This window comes from Dicentrarchus labrax, unplaced genomic scaffold (assembly GCF_905237075.1).
Source record: "Dicentrarchus labrax unplaced genomic scaffold, dlabrax2021, whole genome shotgun sequence".
NCBI lineage: Eukaryota > Metazoa > Chordata > Actinopteri > Moronidae > Dicentrarchus > Dicentrarchus labrax.
Window position 1 is genome coordinate 10451254 of NW_026136702.1, and position 16397 is coordinate 10467650.

The following is a 16397-nucleotide window of genomic DNA, read 5'->3' on the forward strand; positions in this document are numbered from 1 at the left end:
TGGAAATAAAAGCAAAGAAAAGGGCATTTATTGAAGTACATAAAGGTCTTCTTGTGGCTCAAAAAGCTTAGCCAGAAGGAGGGATTATTTGTCATTGTAGTAAGGCAGCTTGGCAAGTAGCTGTTAAGCAGGGCACAATAGCTACGCCATACAAAATGACTAATGCAAATAAAGCTCTTGACATTTTGTGTGTGACGTTACCACTGAACAAGCACAGCAATAAAAGAGTAAGCCAGTAGAGGGTGTTGTGTATCAAACCTATGTGTGATCACATAAAGGAAAACAAATGGGGTGGGGGGGTGGGGGGAGAGTGTTTTTTTCAAATGCAAAATTATAAATGAATCTTCAGTAATTGCATAGACTAGGGTGTCAAATGGCCCAATTCATTATTAGAATCTAAATTGCTTCATTTTTCTTGTATATTTTAAAGTAATTTATTATTATTATTATTATTATTATTATTATTATTATTATTATTATTACTACATAGACTTTAAAGGTGGATATAGTTCATATAGCTACTAACAATTTTTATCAAACTCATCTGCTCTCAAATGAGCACAAGAGGAGAATGCAAAGCCACTGATGTATAATCTAAATACATTTTTAATTATAGGCACATTCATGTCCAGATGAGTATCAAGAGGCTTTCCTCTGATGGAAAACAAAACAGAACCAAACAACAAAATAGAATATTCAATCAAGTTTAAATAAAGATTGACTAAAATGTTTGATTCATTTAAGAATGAAACAAAATTTGTCTTCAGAGAATATAAATAAAATTGGACATACAGACCTATTATTTGGATGAACGACATCAAAATGTATTTATTGGAAGCATGTATGATTTAAAAACGTGTTTCCAGCATTACAATAGTTGCTATAACAACAACTGAATGCTAAGTTTCCTTGGGAGAGGAACATGGCGTGAAAATGTGAAATTATTTAAATTACTACTATGTTACTTCCTTGAGAGTTTCTGAGCATTCTGTTAAAATGAAAAAGTGGATCTACTCTCCACTGCATTTGTTCAGGGCTTCAGTCCTCAAGAAGCAGTTTTTCATGGTGTTATTTATCCTGGAATCTGTTCCAGTGGTCTATGGTGATCTTTTGACGAGGTGTTGTTGTCGTCGTCGTCATCATCATCATCATCATCAGATGATCAAAGCCATGCTAACAGAATCCTTTTAAGCCACAATAAAAAATGCTGTCCATTCAGTGAAGAAATGAGGAGCAGGCAGCTGCATTAACTTCTTAAAGTCTGCAAGGTGATTAATTCTGAATGACAGCATGATACAAACCGCATCCACTCAGATACGCTGGAGCAGCAGAAGCACATGGAAGATTTCCCTCTGTTGCAGTTGGTAAAACTCCTTTTCATGTTTCTTTGTGGCAGGAAACTTTTCTGTTAGCACAACCCTGTTTGTTGCTGTTCACGTTTTTATCAAGTCACCAACTGGCTGAGTGATCTCCAATTTCAGGCCTCAAATTTCAGGCCTCAGCTAATGCCTGGGCACCAATGCCACTACACATAACCTGTGTGCAGTAATCCAATTGAGTCCAAATAGATTTTGAGGTTATTCTAGACTACAATGCAACATATCCTCAAAAACATTACCTAAGGACTGGAGACTAAAGAGACAAAGAGAAAGAAACTCATCTTACCCCTTGAGTGCGGCTGTAGCTGGAGAAAGGCAGGGACTATGAACAGGCAGGCTGCTGCTATAGCGATTCTTTTTGAGAGATAAGTCAAGAACTCCATCTGTTAACAAAAAGGCAAGAAAAACTCAATTAAGAATAAATGTTCAGTTCAGACTGGCCTATCACCAGTGCACTAGTTCTGTCCTGTATTAGCTGCTCTGTTACAGATGTTTAAGTTCACACTACCTTGGTCACTAGGCACAACCAGGGGCTTCTTGATGGTGAGGTCAAGAGGAGCATCCTGGTCAGCCATGAGGAGCTTGCTGAGGACGGGGTTCTGGTTGTGTGCAGGCCCAGCCACAGTGGCGGCAGGGCTGGTAGAAGGAGGAGCCCCTGAGAGCAAGGGTGGGGTCGGCAGGCTTTGGTCAGAGTGAGGCTGGGAATCTGAGCAACTGTCCTGAGGGGAGCTGGTTTTTGAGGTATATTCGGCAGCAAACTGTCGGATCATTCTGTGAAGGATCTCTCGAGCCACTACTGGAATGTGTGGGTCCGAGAAATTTGGCACATCTGAAAGGGGAAAAAAAATACGGAGATAAGAAAAGGTTAAGTTTGCATTCCTTTACAAAGTGATAAGTCATCATTAATAAACATTCACAACAATGAGTGCAAAGGTATAGTATGTGTTGTATTTATTAAAATCAAATAATTCAAAAAACTAAATTAAAACTACATTATTTATATATGTTAAGGGTAAGTTTAGTTCCTTGTCAGAAAAAATACAAAAAATATATATATAAATTCATATAAATGCCATGCCATTTTGCATAGGCTGCTCACCTTTTCTGGAGAGGACTGCATTGAGAAATTCCTCTGCTTGTTTTTCTAGTCGGCTGATTGTGGTCTGATCTTTAACCAGGAGAGGTTTGGGTGGATCTTCAAGCCCTGTGTCGCTTAAACCAATTAAGTGTTCCTGTCAAATGACAAAACTGTTAAGTCCTGTTACATTAGCTATGTTCAGACTGCAGGTACAAGCGACCCAAATCTGATTTATTTTTCTCTTATGTCACTCAGATCTGATTTTTTCTTACCAGTGTGAACAGCACAAATCACGTAAAATCTGATCTTTAAAATACAATTTTAAAAAAATCTGGACTGTACCTGATTTGGGACCACATCTAAAAGTGGCCTAAATCAGGTACAACTCAGATTTTTTGCAATCCGACCTCAGGCTGAACAGTCATATTTGCCTGAAGTGTCTTGTACGAGAGTCTTGACGATTTTGGATGAAATTTGTTTCTGTGAGGCCATTCACATCACATTTCCAGCACTCCTGGTTCAGCATTCACACAAACCTCCATACAGAAGTAGCAGTTTTTCCTCCACAAAAAGCCATAATTAAAATTTGGCTCCCTTTCTCCACATCCTCGTCCTTATTGCCATCTACTCACAAATTAGCTGGCTTCCACTGCAAATAACTTAAAATATAAATTCTAAATATAAATTAAACCGCAAACGCTAACTTCAGGGGCATCCATGTTTATTTCCGTACAACAGCGTGGTGTGTGTGATGTCGTGTTTGTTGTTCTTTGGTACATGCATGGTAATTCAGGACTGTGACCTGTTCACACTGGAATCTGATATTGGCCACATTTATAATGTGAATAACCAAACAAAAAAACATTCATATCAGAATTGAGCACCAAGGCTAAAAACTCCTGGGGCAAGATGAAGCAGAAGAAGAGGAAGAACTTTATTATTCCTAAATGAGAAAATTTTAAATGTAAAGAAAGAAATAGAGAAAACAAGAAATCTTACCTTTACTTTGTCCCGTCTAAAACAGCAGAATAGACAGTTTTCATCAAATGACCAGTCAGACACTGCTGTAGGCTCAAGGTCTGTGGAGACAAAATAGACAGCAGGCAATGAGATACAATTGTGTGACAAATCTTTTTTCTTTAGTTTTTCTAAACAATGTATATTTTATGTGAAAGACTCTCAAACCAGTGCCTCAACAGACAGGACAACTGGGGCAGGGTCTGGATAGATAACATCTATCACACAGTTATAGCAACTATTGTTCCGACATAAAACATGTCTTGGGGCAGTGGTGGTGTAGACCACCATAATGCTTGAACCCAGCTAATTGCTGTCTCCCTCAAAGCACAGGAATAATAAAACGTTCCACTGCCTGACTGATCAACATATCATATATTTGGTTTTGTTCATCACTGTTCTGTCTCTTCCTGCATTATCACCAACACAACAACCATATTGTCTAGACAGCGCAAGTAGGAAGCATCATGCAAATGGTTCTGTTTGAAACCTGCAGTGTCCTATGTTCAATTTCAATCTAATATTCTTCAGAAAACAACTCAATTATGAAAAAAATGTATGAATGAAATGAATGAGCGGGCCATAATGAAAGTGCTTTGATTTGTTGTACTGAGACTGACTCAAATTACCATCGTCACCAATTGCTATTGTATTAAATACCACTTAAACTTTCACAGTACACTCACTGCAAATGTAATGAAAACTCAAATAATGCCCACTATTGACTCCCTAACATCATGCATTGTAAAAATGTCTGTAGGACACTGTAGACTTCTACACTGGCCCCACGCCATCCAAAACACCAACTTTGTAGGAACACAAGGCATCTTCTCTTCTGCAGCCAGAGGCTGTCTTGTAGAGTGAATGTAGAGGGGTACCAGATGGTACAACGCAGCAGCATTGTCATAATGAGCAGATAACAGATTATGCTCAAACCAGAAAATTGACATTCATATGTTTGATCATGACCACTATTATGAAAATTAAAATAGTCTGAAATGCTTACCTTTAAATAATTTTAGGTCTTCTACCAGCTCCGGACCAGAGAGACCTTCGAGAATGCTCTCAAAACCTGAGGAAAGACATGAAATAAATAAATAAATATGCAGTGGTCAGTGGTATCATACAAAAGCAAACATATTTTGACGTAACATTTGTTTTACCCCAATTAAGGCGGAGGGACCAAATTAATTTTTTGTATTAAAAAAAAAAGTTAGAGGCTGGTCTACTATTCATCACTGACATTTCATGTGATAATGTCTTTCTTCTATTCATGCAGGCACGTCTTTGGCAGTCTATTTCATCTAGACAATCCTTGTAAAACACCATACGCTTCTGTTAAAACACATATCAGTTTTCACCCTAGGTTTTTACTTCAACAGTAAATGCATGCACTCCATCTTCCTGTTGCCAAGCAACTAAAGCACCTACAGAGTTGGGAGTGACTGCATGTTGTAATATTAAAAAGGAAACAGGCAGAAACAAGACTGCTAGGTGATGCCGTTAAAGTATCCTATACAATTTTGGAGACCAGGAATTCAGCCGAAACCAAATCATTACAGTCCACTAAAATTACAGTTTACTGTTAAGAAATAGCAAAATACCCTACATTACATATGCAAGCTGAAGAAAAATCTCATGCATTACCAACAAGATGGTGATATCTTACAGTCCCAGCTGTTTCAAAGATACAGTACGTTATGCAGCTGCATAGGACTTCGCTCAACAGTGCATTAACACAATATGCAATGTCTGCTTACTGCCGCAGGGTCAGTTTAACCAATCCAAAAGCCCTACATGCATTAAATCAGGCGCTAAAGAGGTCAGAGGTAACATCTGTCTACTGAACTGGATCTTAAATGAAACAGTGCACCAATTCCAATGTGTTAGACACAAAAATGCTAAAATCTCATGAATCAAAGCCTTCTGACACAAAAAAAACCCATAACAGATGGCAGTTAAAAAGCAACGCAAAACACATATACATAAGTAGAATTTAAAATTTTAAATATGAAGTTAGTCAAATGTGTTTAATGGGTCATCTAACTACACAACATAGTAAAGGCCTACTCACAGTATGTCTTCACAGATAACAAGTGAGAAAATTATCAGCCCATAGCATCCACTCTGTTCCTAAACTCAGTGAATTCAGTAAAAGCTGTCATCTGTTAAAATGCCCTCGCTCTGCTTCCCTACAAATTCCCACCCACTTTTCAACAGCCAAACATGAAGAGGGGTGGGGGGTGGCAATGGGTGAAACACTGCCTTGCCTATAGCTGCAGCGCGAGCCTGTTTCTGGGTTAGTGCACAGGACTTCAGCTGGAGCTATCCAATCCTATTTCTGAAATATTTCAGAGGCAGGGGAGAAAAGTAGGTCATCCACTTTCGTTTGACAGAGCAGCACCATGACATCAAACTACTCTTCAGGAATTCAGTTTAGGGCATTTAAAAATGTGTCATACTGTCAACCATGACTTTGAGGCAACATTAACACATTCCTACTGACAGAGCATTGTATAGTGGCTGATGAAAAGAACTTCTTCACAAAAGCCTCTTTAAAACAAAACCATTTTGGGACTAGCAACTTAAATTTAAAAAAGAGAAAGCTGCCTATATGTGCAATAAATAAAATATGCAAGCTCTACAAAATAAATGAGCGTGAAAAACAGCGAATAATGGCCACAATTAAAATTCACAATGAATGGAATAAAAACACCAACATTTCACTGTATTGAGGACCCTACACTAAACTACAGTTCCCATATTTTTGCACTTTTTGTTGCAGGAATAACACCTTAATGTTAACTTTAAAAGGAACATTCACCAATTAATTATGCTGAAGAGTGAATTAGGCCATCTGGTTTGATATATAGTGATCGGCCTCAAGATACAATAAAAAGAGTATAGAGGTACAAAGTGATAATGAGAAAGAGAAAAAAAGGAGCCTGGTATTATGTGCCACCGGGCTTAACACCTAATTATATCAAAACTTAGCAAGAAATAATGAAAAGACAGTCCGGACAAAGATATCAGGTTAATGAGGCTGACAATCCCCTAAAAATGGGAGTAAAAACACACCTACAGGCCTAATTGCATAGACAACATGTCATTGAACCTCATTAGAAGACTTTGTCTTTTATCCTATAACTGTAAGTGCATATCTTTTTTTCCCTGATCTTTTTTTTTTTTTTTTCTTCAAACTGGAGTAGAGTCAGTCATTAATGTCAATCATGTTGCTCTAATTGAGGAGAATGATGATTCAAGACCATTTTGCTATTTTCAGCCCTTGTTGGTTTGTTTTTTGTTTACTCCAAATACATACTGTGGCTTGCCTCTAGGCAATTTAGAGTGAAGGCATCTCTCAGTTCTCACAGAGGTATGCTGAAATTCAAAATGAAACAACATACCAAGAGTCTAAGCTGAAATGGAAAAATAAATCAACTTTGTTCTGGAGAGCATCTACTTTTTAGATACAAACTACAAATTATTCAAAACAAAGTTTCTCCTTTCAACCATGAAATAAGGAATAATAATTATGATCTAACAAAAGATGTATGGCTCTGTTTGTCTTACATCGCTGAAGCCGACATCATGCCCATTGTAATTGGTCCATTTTATATAAGAAAATAAAACATTATACTTATACAAAAGTATTAGGTCACAACTTTATATAGTATAGAAATGTTGAAAACCAAATTATCACTGATAACCATAGATTTAAAGTACAGTATTAATATAAAGCTGCAGTTCAATGCAGTCTTTTCATTCATACAACAACACCACGAATAGGGACCATTATTAAGATATTTTACTGTACTGAAGTGTATTTTTAATGTATATATATCTACTCTACTACTATCTAATTTGTCTGAGGCAGGCTTGGCTACAGGTAAACTCACATAATACTATGCTTATGCACCTGAGAAACCTGCTTTCAACCAAGCTTTTCCAGGCAGGAAAATTGTCAACAGGAGAGAAATTCCTCTTGGCCAAGAGAGATTTTTAGACAACCTAAATTTAGATTTAGGTTTGGTTTGATCTTAGAGACCATCAAAACTTCAGATGCCGTTACACTCCAACAAAAAGAATAAATGACAATGTAAAATCTGATTAAATTAAATTAATTTTCAAATTCTGGACAATTCAACAAATTTTGAGGCTTGGTATTTGATAAACTTAGGACACTTAAATGCCCTCTTTAAAAAGGACCTTGATGTGTACATTTGGTTAATAAAAGGTGTCCATTAGGGCTGCAATGTACAATAGTAGTAGTACTAGTTAATGTACATCTAATACATTTAAGTGATCGTTTTGTCAGTAGTAAAGAACCTTAATACTACTAAGCATCAGCAAAACCACATAAAAAGGAGGCAAGTAGGTAAATCTTAACTTTTGTGAAACTGTGAGCAGCATTGTTTGGATTTGTAACCATATAAATTAATTGCACAAACCCTCTTGTACTTGGGCAGATGACAAAATGTATGTCACACGGCCACGGACACCAGAATCTGGCTCTAACCCTTCTTTTGACCTCCATCGCTAGCCAATCCGAGACAGTCAGAGAGGAAAGAAGTGTGTCATCCTTGTCCTTCCTACCAGCACGTCGGAGAAATCCCACAGATCTAGGATCAGCTTAACCTCCCTAAATCCTAACACCTATGCTGTACGTCACTGTGAATTGAACATAATGCATGATAAACCCGTCTTTACTGCTTATTGCAGGTGCTATGTGGGTTGGTGGTGTAGCCAAAAGGTAAATTCTCTTATCAGCACTGGCTAACCCCCTTGACATTTTTGCAGTGCAAGGACATGACACAGTACAATGTGTTAAATTGAATATCGTGAGACAAATGAAACGGACAAATATGTGATTCAAAACAAACTCCAATTCTAGTTTTACATTCGTAAACAAGTCACCTAATTTTCCAGTGTCCTGCTCGACTATATTTGACTGTTGATACTGCTTGCAACCATTGTGCCACCACTTTAGTTATAGGAATTTAATGCCATATCTAAAGTGAGAGTAGGAGGATACTACATTGTGGAGAAAGTGGACAGAGACACTGGTTGTAAAAGTACACTACAAATCGCTGTCAGCTCACATCTCTACATGGTTCAAGAAGTATTGTCTTCACATAGTACATTTGCGGTGAACATATATTTTTTATGGTAACCTCAATGTAACTTTTAATTACTTTTACAAAGAGGATCCTTCCAGATACAATGCTTTACGTTTGCTGGGTGATCTTTGGTTAAAAATCTCTTAATTGTTAAATAGAAATGCATGTTTGTTACTGCAGTTCTCCAGGTCCCTTCCAGCAATGAGCCATGTAGCATTGTCTGTGGACAAAATGAATGGACCTGTCCACTTTTCTGCTACCCATGTTGCACCTGTTTTTCAGGTTTACTAGTAGTGTTTGATATTTTCTGAGAATAGGAAACCTATATACCTGGTGGGCAGCTGGGAGACAATATGTACAAACCCTGTCTAAATAAGAGGAACCTGAACATGAGTGTCTATTATTGCTACAACCGACCATCAATGTAGTAACCGACTGCAACCCCATAATCTCACTCGCCCTTTCCAAGGATGATGGAGAAACTGTGGTAGCTGTGAAACGTGTGAAAAACGCAAATGCCCCTATCTAGAGCCAGTGTTTGGTTTGTCCCTTTTGGGCTATTACAGAAACATGGAACATGGAAGAGGACCCATAGCGTCTGTAGATATAAACAGCTCATTCTAAGGTAACAAAAACATAACGATTCCCTTTTTCAGGTGATTATACACTAATGAAAACAACAAATGAATATCTTCTCCCAATAGAGCCTCCTGAACGTTACACACTGGACCTTTAAATTCTGAATCTACTTATTCTATGATTTATATATTCAATCTTTTTCAATAAAATGCTAATGCAAACATTTTGACTCATCATGGAACTGCAGTGCTCTTTCTATTTGATGGACCACCTTTCCCTGTGCCGCTCTAGTGCTGAGGGTGTACAGTGCTGCATCAACCCCCACTCAGCCCATCCCCCCTCTGTAACTACTGTACACATGCAATCTCAGAAGGAGTGACCACAAGCTTGCAGAACAGGAGCTTCCCTAAGCTCAAATCAGTGTTCCGTCAAAATAAACCTTGCTAAATCTGGCATCTATGGCTACAGCCTTTAGAAAGACTAGAGGGATTGGTCGTCAATAAATTTCTATCTTTTCAGACGGCATCATGTTTTAAAACCATAGCAATGTTCAGATTGTGTGCTCACGAGAGTATAATTATGTATGAAGAGGGTCACTGATATCCCTAAGCAATGCTCTATGATAGTGGTCCTATGTGTAACATTTAGAAAGGATCTATTGGCAGAAATTGAATATAATAGTCATAGCTATGTTTTTATTAGTGTATAATCATGTGAAAATAATAATCCTTATGTCGTCGTCTCCTTAGAAAGAGCTGTTTTTATCTTCATAAGGACCAGACCCTCTTCTTCTCTTTATCTACAGTGGGAGTGGGTCCTCTTCTACAGAATCTGCCATGTTTCTACAGTAGCCCCAAACAGTAGTTGGAAGGGGAGGGTGAGGCAAGGGGGTGCAATCTACAACTTCACCATTACATGCCACTAAATCCTCCTATCTATTGTGGTGGGGGCCCTTGAAATGAAAAGATTTGGGAACCCCTATGCAGATGTAAGGTGGGGCCTAGGATGAAATCAGAGATGACAAAGTTGCACACATTAGTCGAGCTACAGTACAAGACTATATTCAATTCAAGTCAACCCATCACACAGAGACCAACCCTAATGCCTAGCCATCTAAAAGGCAATTTACTGTTGCCTGCTATGGTATCCACAAGAAAAGTCACTCACTGTAGGTCAAAAGACAAGCTTAGACATTACATGGGCATGAGAAAACAGTGCTTGAAACACCATTTGGCTACACATTGTGTTCATTATAAGCAATATGCAGCAGTTGGATGAGGCTATATAGTGGGCAGTGAGGTGGCAGCTTTGAGCAACATCCTACAGCGGAAAACACACTCCATGAATACTTGACAACATGATATGATGCAAACAGACAGTCAAATGGTGTAATCCTGCACAAAGCATAACTTTGAATAACAAACATGAGACCGTCATGATTTTAAGCAAATATGAAAAAAGAGCGCATGCACACATGTACACCCAAGCGCACACACACACACACAGACAGGCAATGCATTTCATATGAAACCTTTAAAGCTGTTAGTCATGTTTCACAAAATGTTAACAAACCTCAGCCAGTTTCTTTTTCAAATTAGGAAAATGTAGGCCAAAAGCCCATCAGAGGAGGCATGCTGGAATGGAATATGGGTCAATGCTAAAGTTTAAATTATAAACAAGGCAATCTGCCTGATGTCATTATTTGCTTGTTTTTTGTTTGAGGAAATCCCTAATCCCACTCACCCACATGCCAAAAGCATGAATAATTGACATTCCAGGCATTTTCAAATGTTAGCTTGTGCTGTTCCAGTCCAAATTTTCCCAAATCCAGACAGAATACACATTTTCAACCACACTGTATGCATGTGGGGGCTGATGGACCATGAACACATGTATGGGCAAACATACAAACAATTGTTGCTGCTGTTCTATGGGACAATTGCCCTTGTCTCTGCCCTGCAGCTTTATTGCTCACATTAAAACACACAAAGACAAAATGTTCATTTCAGCTTCAGCAGGGTGGTGGTGGCGTGCAGCCCTCTCCACCAAAAAGCCAAACAAAAGTACGTCCTTGTTACCATGGACAGAATATGCCATTCTACCAGCAGACCGATGGTGTTGTCATGTACTTTACAATTATAGCCCAAACAGAAGGGACATTTGTCAATCATAAAGGACTGACTAACTGAGCAGTCCTGGGCCTGGAGCTAGCAACTAGTCAGAAATCTATTATTCTCTCTCCATTTTCTTTTCAATAATGAGCACACAGCTGTCTAATATTGTAGCCTCTTAGCTGGAATAACTTTTTTCTGGATCAGTCCAAACATGTCACTGAACTACGTCATTATTAAAACTGATAGTCCCCACTAAGAATACTATGTAAGTGGTAGTGCAGTTATATCCCTACTATTACAACAAAGAATGTGACGTTCATTCAAAAATTATGCTAAAACTCAATACAATTCTGAACCTAAACTTAAGTTAAAGTGGTCTATGACTGACAGCAACAGGCTGTGTAAATTGTTTTGCTGAACTTGCTCTTTATTTTTATGAACTCTAACCTGCCCTAAATGAGACAAGAACACACACAACACCACATAACTCTGACATGACAGGAAATGTAATAAGCATTACTGTCACATTTAAGCCGGGCTCAGGCTACACGAGTTTTGGCCCAATTTACCTCAAAGAAATCTGTTGTGGGACCTTGATCAGTACCAATGTTTGGCTCTGATCTTATCAGGGCCGCCATGATAATTGTCAAACTTGATATTAAAATCTGAATGATTACGTTGGTGCAGAAATAACAGAGGGGTTGAAATCTATCCTCCAGTTCTCTCTGAAAAACATCTACAACTAGACTTGTTTAGCCCTCTGCTTTTTATTTTTCTCACTGAACGGCATTAACGTTACCATAGCAAGTTGTTTTCCACGGCCTCAATTCTGTTTACATCTACTTCCCTGGCACCTCTAGCACGATAATCTTAATATCCTGTAGTGTGTGCTGCACAACAATTATAAAATCTTGTGGTATGTGCATGTTGGAGGTTAGAGAGAAGAAAATCTGTAAATTTTCTCCATATGTGCATGATGGAGAATTGAATCCAATCCAATTTTAAAATCAGTAAACTCATGTAGTCTGAGCAAAGATTTAGTCCTACTACTTCACAAAAATTCAGATAACTACTCCTTTAACTCATAAAGATTTTTGTGCACGCATAGTATGTGCCTTGTACATACATTACACATTTCAATAAGTCCTACATGACGACCCCCTTAAGTGAGCTTGATTTAATGTGACATTTTGAGATCAGCAGCGTCAGTAAGAGTGTTCTAGGTTTTAACGCTAGATCAAATTCTGTCTTACATTCTGCCAAAAATCATGAGAATAAACACTGCATACATGCATGTTTGGTCATTAAAATTGTAAAATATAATGTATAAAATATCACATAGACCCTTATTAAAAACATGAACTGCTAAATTTATCTCACGGCAGATTTTTCTCCTCATGATTCAAGTTTCAGCGAGGTTCTTTTCTATCCAGCCGAAAGCTGCCAGTCCCGCGTAATATGGAAATGGTCTCTTAATGAAGCATGCTACATTCCTTAATGAGTCAAGACAGGAAATAATTTGTTTGTAATTTGTTTAAAAGTGAATATGAAAAAGGATTAAACCAATAAAACACAACAAGTTATGAGCTAAATCGTTAGTAAACAGTGGGGTCACCAAGCAACTCTCTGCTCCTCATTTGTGTGATCAATCTGTGTGTGGTGGTGCCGAGTGTCCACACTGGCTGTTGCTATGTTACAAAGTCACAAGAAGGAGGTTGGCAATGCATGGATTTAAAAATGGCCTCTCCCTCTTCTTCAAGCCCTTCTGTCAAACAGTGTAAAGCTGCTAATGTGCATGTAATCCATCCATCAATATGTGTAAAACTGAATTAGGAGGTGAATTAGAAAACTTGGTTGGTTTATTAATCAAGTGCTGCAGGAATTAAAAATCTCAAATGCAACTTTATAAGAATAAATGTGGAATCAATCGCTACTGTCACTGGTTTACAATGTAACTACTATTGCTATTACTACATGCTATTACTATGTGGTTGTAGTTGGGCTGTGGTGCTCTGATGCTCACAGTGTTAACATGCTGATGTTAAGCAGTAAGTATGTTTACCATGGTCACCACCTTAGTTTAGCACGGCATCATCAGGTCAAATTGGTGCTCGATTAAAGCCCAGGGGATAAAATTGCACCAAATTTCACTGAAACCCACCACAAACCCCCCCAATAAAAAAAGGTGTCAACATCTTGGTTGGGCTCACCCAAAGAATATACGCTACCACCTGGGAACAGTAAATATTTGTAGCTTTATCCAAATGTGTCCAATATATATATGTCATATGTTAGATATTTCACAGGAATAGTGAAAACTCTGCCCTGCTGGTGGCGCTAGAGGAAGATATTTCCGTTTGGGCCAACAACTAGAATAAACCTTCGTGCGCACACCCTTATTGCAGGTTATAGCCTTTATGCTACATACTGATGACATCGCTTTAGTTACCATTAGATAAATTACTAGCGCAGAAACCAGCGTTAGAGACGTTTATTTGTATGTTTAAACTACCCAACAATAGTGGGTAGTCTCCGTCACTTCCTGAATGCAGCAGTGCGCGCCTGCAGGACTTTGAGAGAGGCAAAGTAAGCTAAATGTTAAATGAAAACATCCACTACGGTATTTTTCTTTCGCCCTCCCCCCATCCAAAATACAGTCACACGGGAACGCGCATTAGCAAACGGGGCGACACACTCCCTTTAAAAACAAGCACGGTGCCCTTTAAACAAACTACGCCACAAGCTTCGGTAACTGAAGTCTACAGCTCGTTTATTTTTAATTATTTATTTTTTACAAACTATAAAGCAGTAAGCGAAATCCAAGGAGGAATGAAGCGTTGAACTAACTACAACTAGCTGCGTCGAGAGAAGGAAACAGTTGAGCTCCAGTAATATGTGGTTATTTATGTCGATAACGGCCAAATTCAACCCGTAAAAGTGTACAGTGTGTAACTGACATTATCCTTACCTACACAGTGAATGAGTTTGTGCCGCCACGAATCAAGTTCCTGCCGAAATCCGTGTCTGTCGATCGTGCATTGCTGCCTTTTACACCTAGTAGCCATTTTGTGTTTCTGGTTCTCTTCGCGCAGCAGCTCGAAAGAGGAAGCGGCTTGTATGGAGAGCCGAATGGGTCACAATTCGGCTCGATTTTTTTTTTTTTCACCGGCGTCTTTAAGTCTACTTTCCAAAAACATGAACCCAGAAATGTTGTGAAACATGAAAAGTTTTATGTTAGAAATGTAGAGTATGGGTCCCCAGCATATAGAAACGGCCGGATGCTAACTTGCATAATGTTGGTCAATTAGCATTATTAGCATGAAATAGCATTATCGCCTATATGGCCAATATTTCAGCAACTGCTTGGCCTATTTGGACAATATATGAGTTGTTTTAGGGGTTATTAGGGGTGCTGAATACATTTCTGACATTTTCAAAACACAAAATGGCTGTTTAAACCGGAAGTGGACATATTTTAACTCCCCGTGTGCCAATTTTGATGAATTTCTAGTCAATTCTTAGGTAATTTATACACTTAATAAATTGGGCTTGCATTTTAGAATTGCCACTGTAGTTATGGCTGCAGGCTGAATAATGGCTGCATGGATAGACAGAAGAAACACAGGTTTTTACATCGTTACAATGGTTTAATTTGTAAACGGTTCCATTTGTAAAAACGGTCTCAATGCAAGTAAGTTGTTAAAAAAAATGGAGTAAATCAAAAACTTAACCCATAGTAATTAACGCAACAGTACCACCAGCAGTTATTCTACGATTATTCCATTGTAATGACCCCTCTTGCCAGCCTGAATCCTGAGAGCAGTCTGTAAGATGGACCAAACAATTTCACCCAGTCCCGATGGCATTTGATGCATTAATGGAAAAAAGATGACTGACCTATTGAAGGCAGTCCTGTTGTGTAGTAAATTCTGAAAGTGTCTAAAGGGGGAGTGGAAAAAATTATATCCCAAAAGGACATTAGGCTCAGCCCTCTCGAGCATCTTGGCCAGGAAGTTGGCCAAAGCATGTTCGGTGCACCACAGAGGTTTTATTAAATCTCCTTGATGTTCAGGGAACCTGATGATACTAGTTGCCCAGGATGGTACGGGAAAGGAAGCCACGAGCAGTAAAAGTGGAAATCCTAAGGACATATGTATGTGTATTGTCTATGTTGCAGACCAGAATGGCGGGCAGAGCATTAATAGGAAACTAGCCAGATTGACTAATTTATGTACGTTTATTGTCATCTGTAGACGGGAGCGCTGTTCCAAGTTTCTCTTGTGACCCACAGATACGATGTGATTCGCAAAGTGGGAACAGCCCAAGCCCTTCTTCTACTGACTCCCACTTGTCTGAATTCTACCACTCCAAACTACTACAGACTGAGCCTACCATACAAAGATGAGAGTTGGTGGGAGATGAGAGGCTCAGGTGACAGCAGACTTTTATTATTGGGGTGATGGACCAGGTGACCCAGACATGGTTGATTAGATCACAACTTGTGTTCATGCATTTGCTCCTCCCCATGAACCCCCTTTCCTAACCCATCTTAAGGCTTTCTCTGCCGCCTCTGTGATGTTCTTGATGGCTCTTATCCTCTCCTTCCCAGTGATGCCCAGTTCTATCCAGGTTTTGTGGAGTGATTGCCCTGTAAAACCTCTGCAGCCCACCTCCATAGGCATACACCTTGCCTTCCAGCCCTGCTTCCGACAGGCCAGGGCACGGTCAGCTCTATTATAACGATGTTCTTTGTTGCCTCTGAGACCTATATTGTAAACATAGGCTGTATTCAGAACCACCTACAACATACTACCAACAAAAAACAGTTTTTATAGTAGTATGCACTATTAAACTGTAAAATCAATTTATTTTACAGTATAATAAACCAGTCTTAGCCGGTCTCTGGTGTTGGAAAGTGGAAGTAAACCATAGGTGGCGCTAGGGAATCAGATATGGGGAAGCTAAATTATTATGACAATATTATTATGACAAATGCTCCCAATGACAAATAAATACATTTAATCATGAACCTCAACTGTGAGCATTTCACCTTAAGTTCTAAGTTACAATTACATTTCTTATTATCATTCTTCACACAAATTAGCATTAA

The 16397-nt window shown here is 38.7% G+C and overlaps 1 protein-coding gene across 2 annotated transcripts in view; it reads right to left on the reverse strand.

Moving 5' to 3' along the window:
• The window catches only part of LOC127375340 (ligand-dependent corepressor), a 24373-nt gene extending 9974 nt beyond the window's left edge, over positions 1-14399 (reverse strand). For both annotated transcript variants that reach the window (XM_051421324.1, XM_051421325.1), the window contains exons 1-6: positions 14256-14399; positions 4481-4546; positions 3457-3536; positions 2479-2611; positions 1888-2208; positions 1666-1762 (exon numbers count right to left, since the gene is read on the reverse strand). In XM_051421324.1, coding sequence (XP_051277284.1) covers positions 1666-1762; positions 1888-2208; positions 2479-2611; positions 3457-3536; positions 4481-4546; positions 14256-14352 — 794 coding nt within the window. In that variant the 5' untranslated portion in view covers positions 14353-14399. The remainder of the gene's footprint in view (positions 1-1665; positions 1763-1887; positions 2209-2478; positions 2612-3456; positions 3537-4480; positions 4547-14255) is intronic.
• Between the last annotated feature and the right edge of the window lie 1998 nt (positions 14400-16397).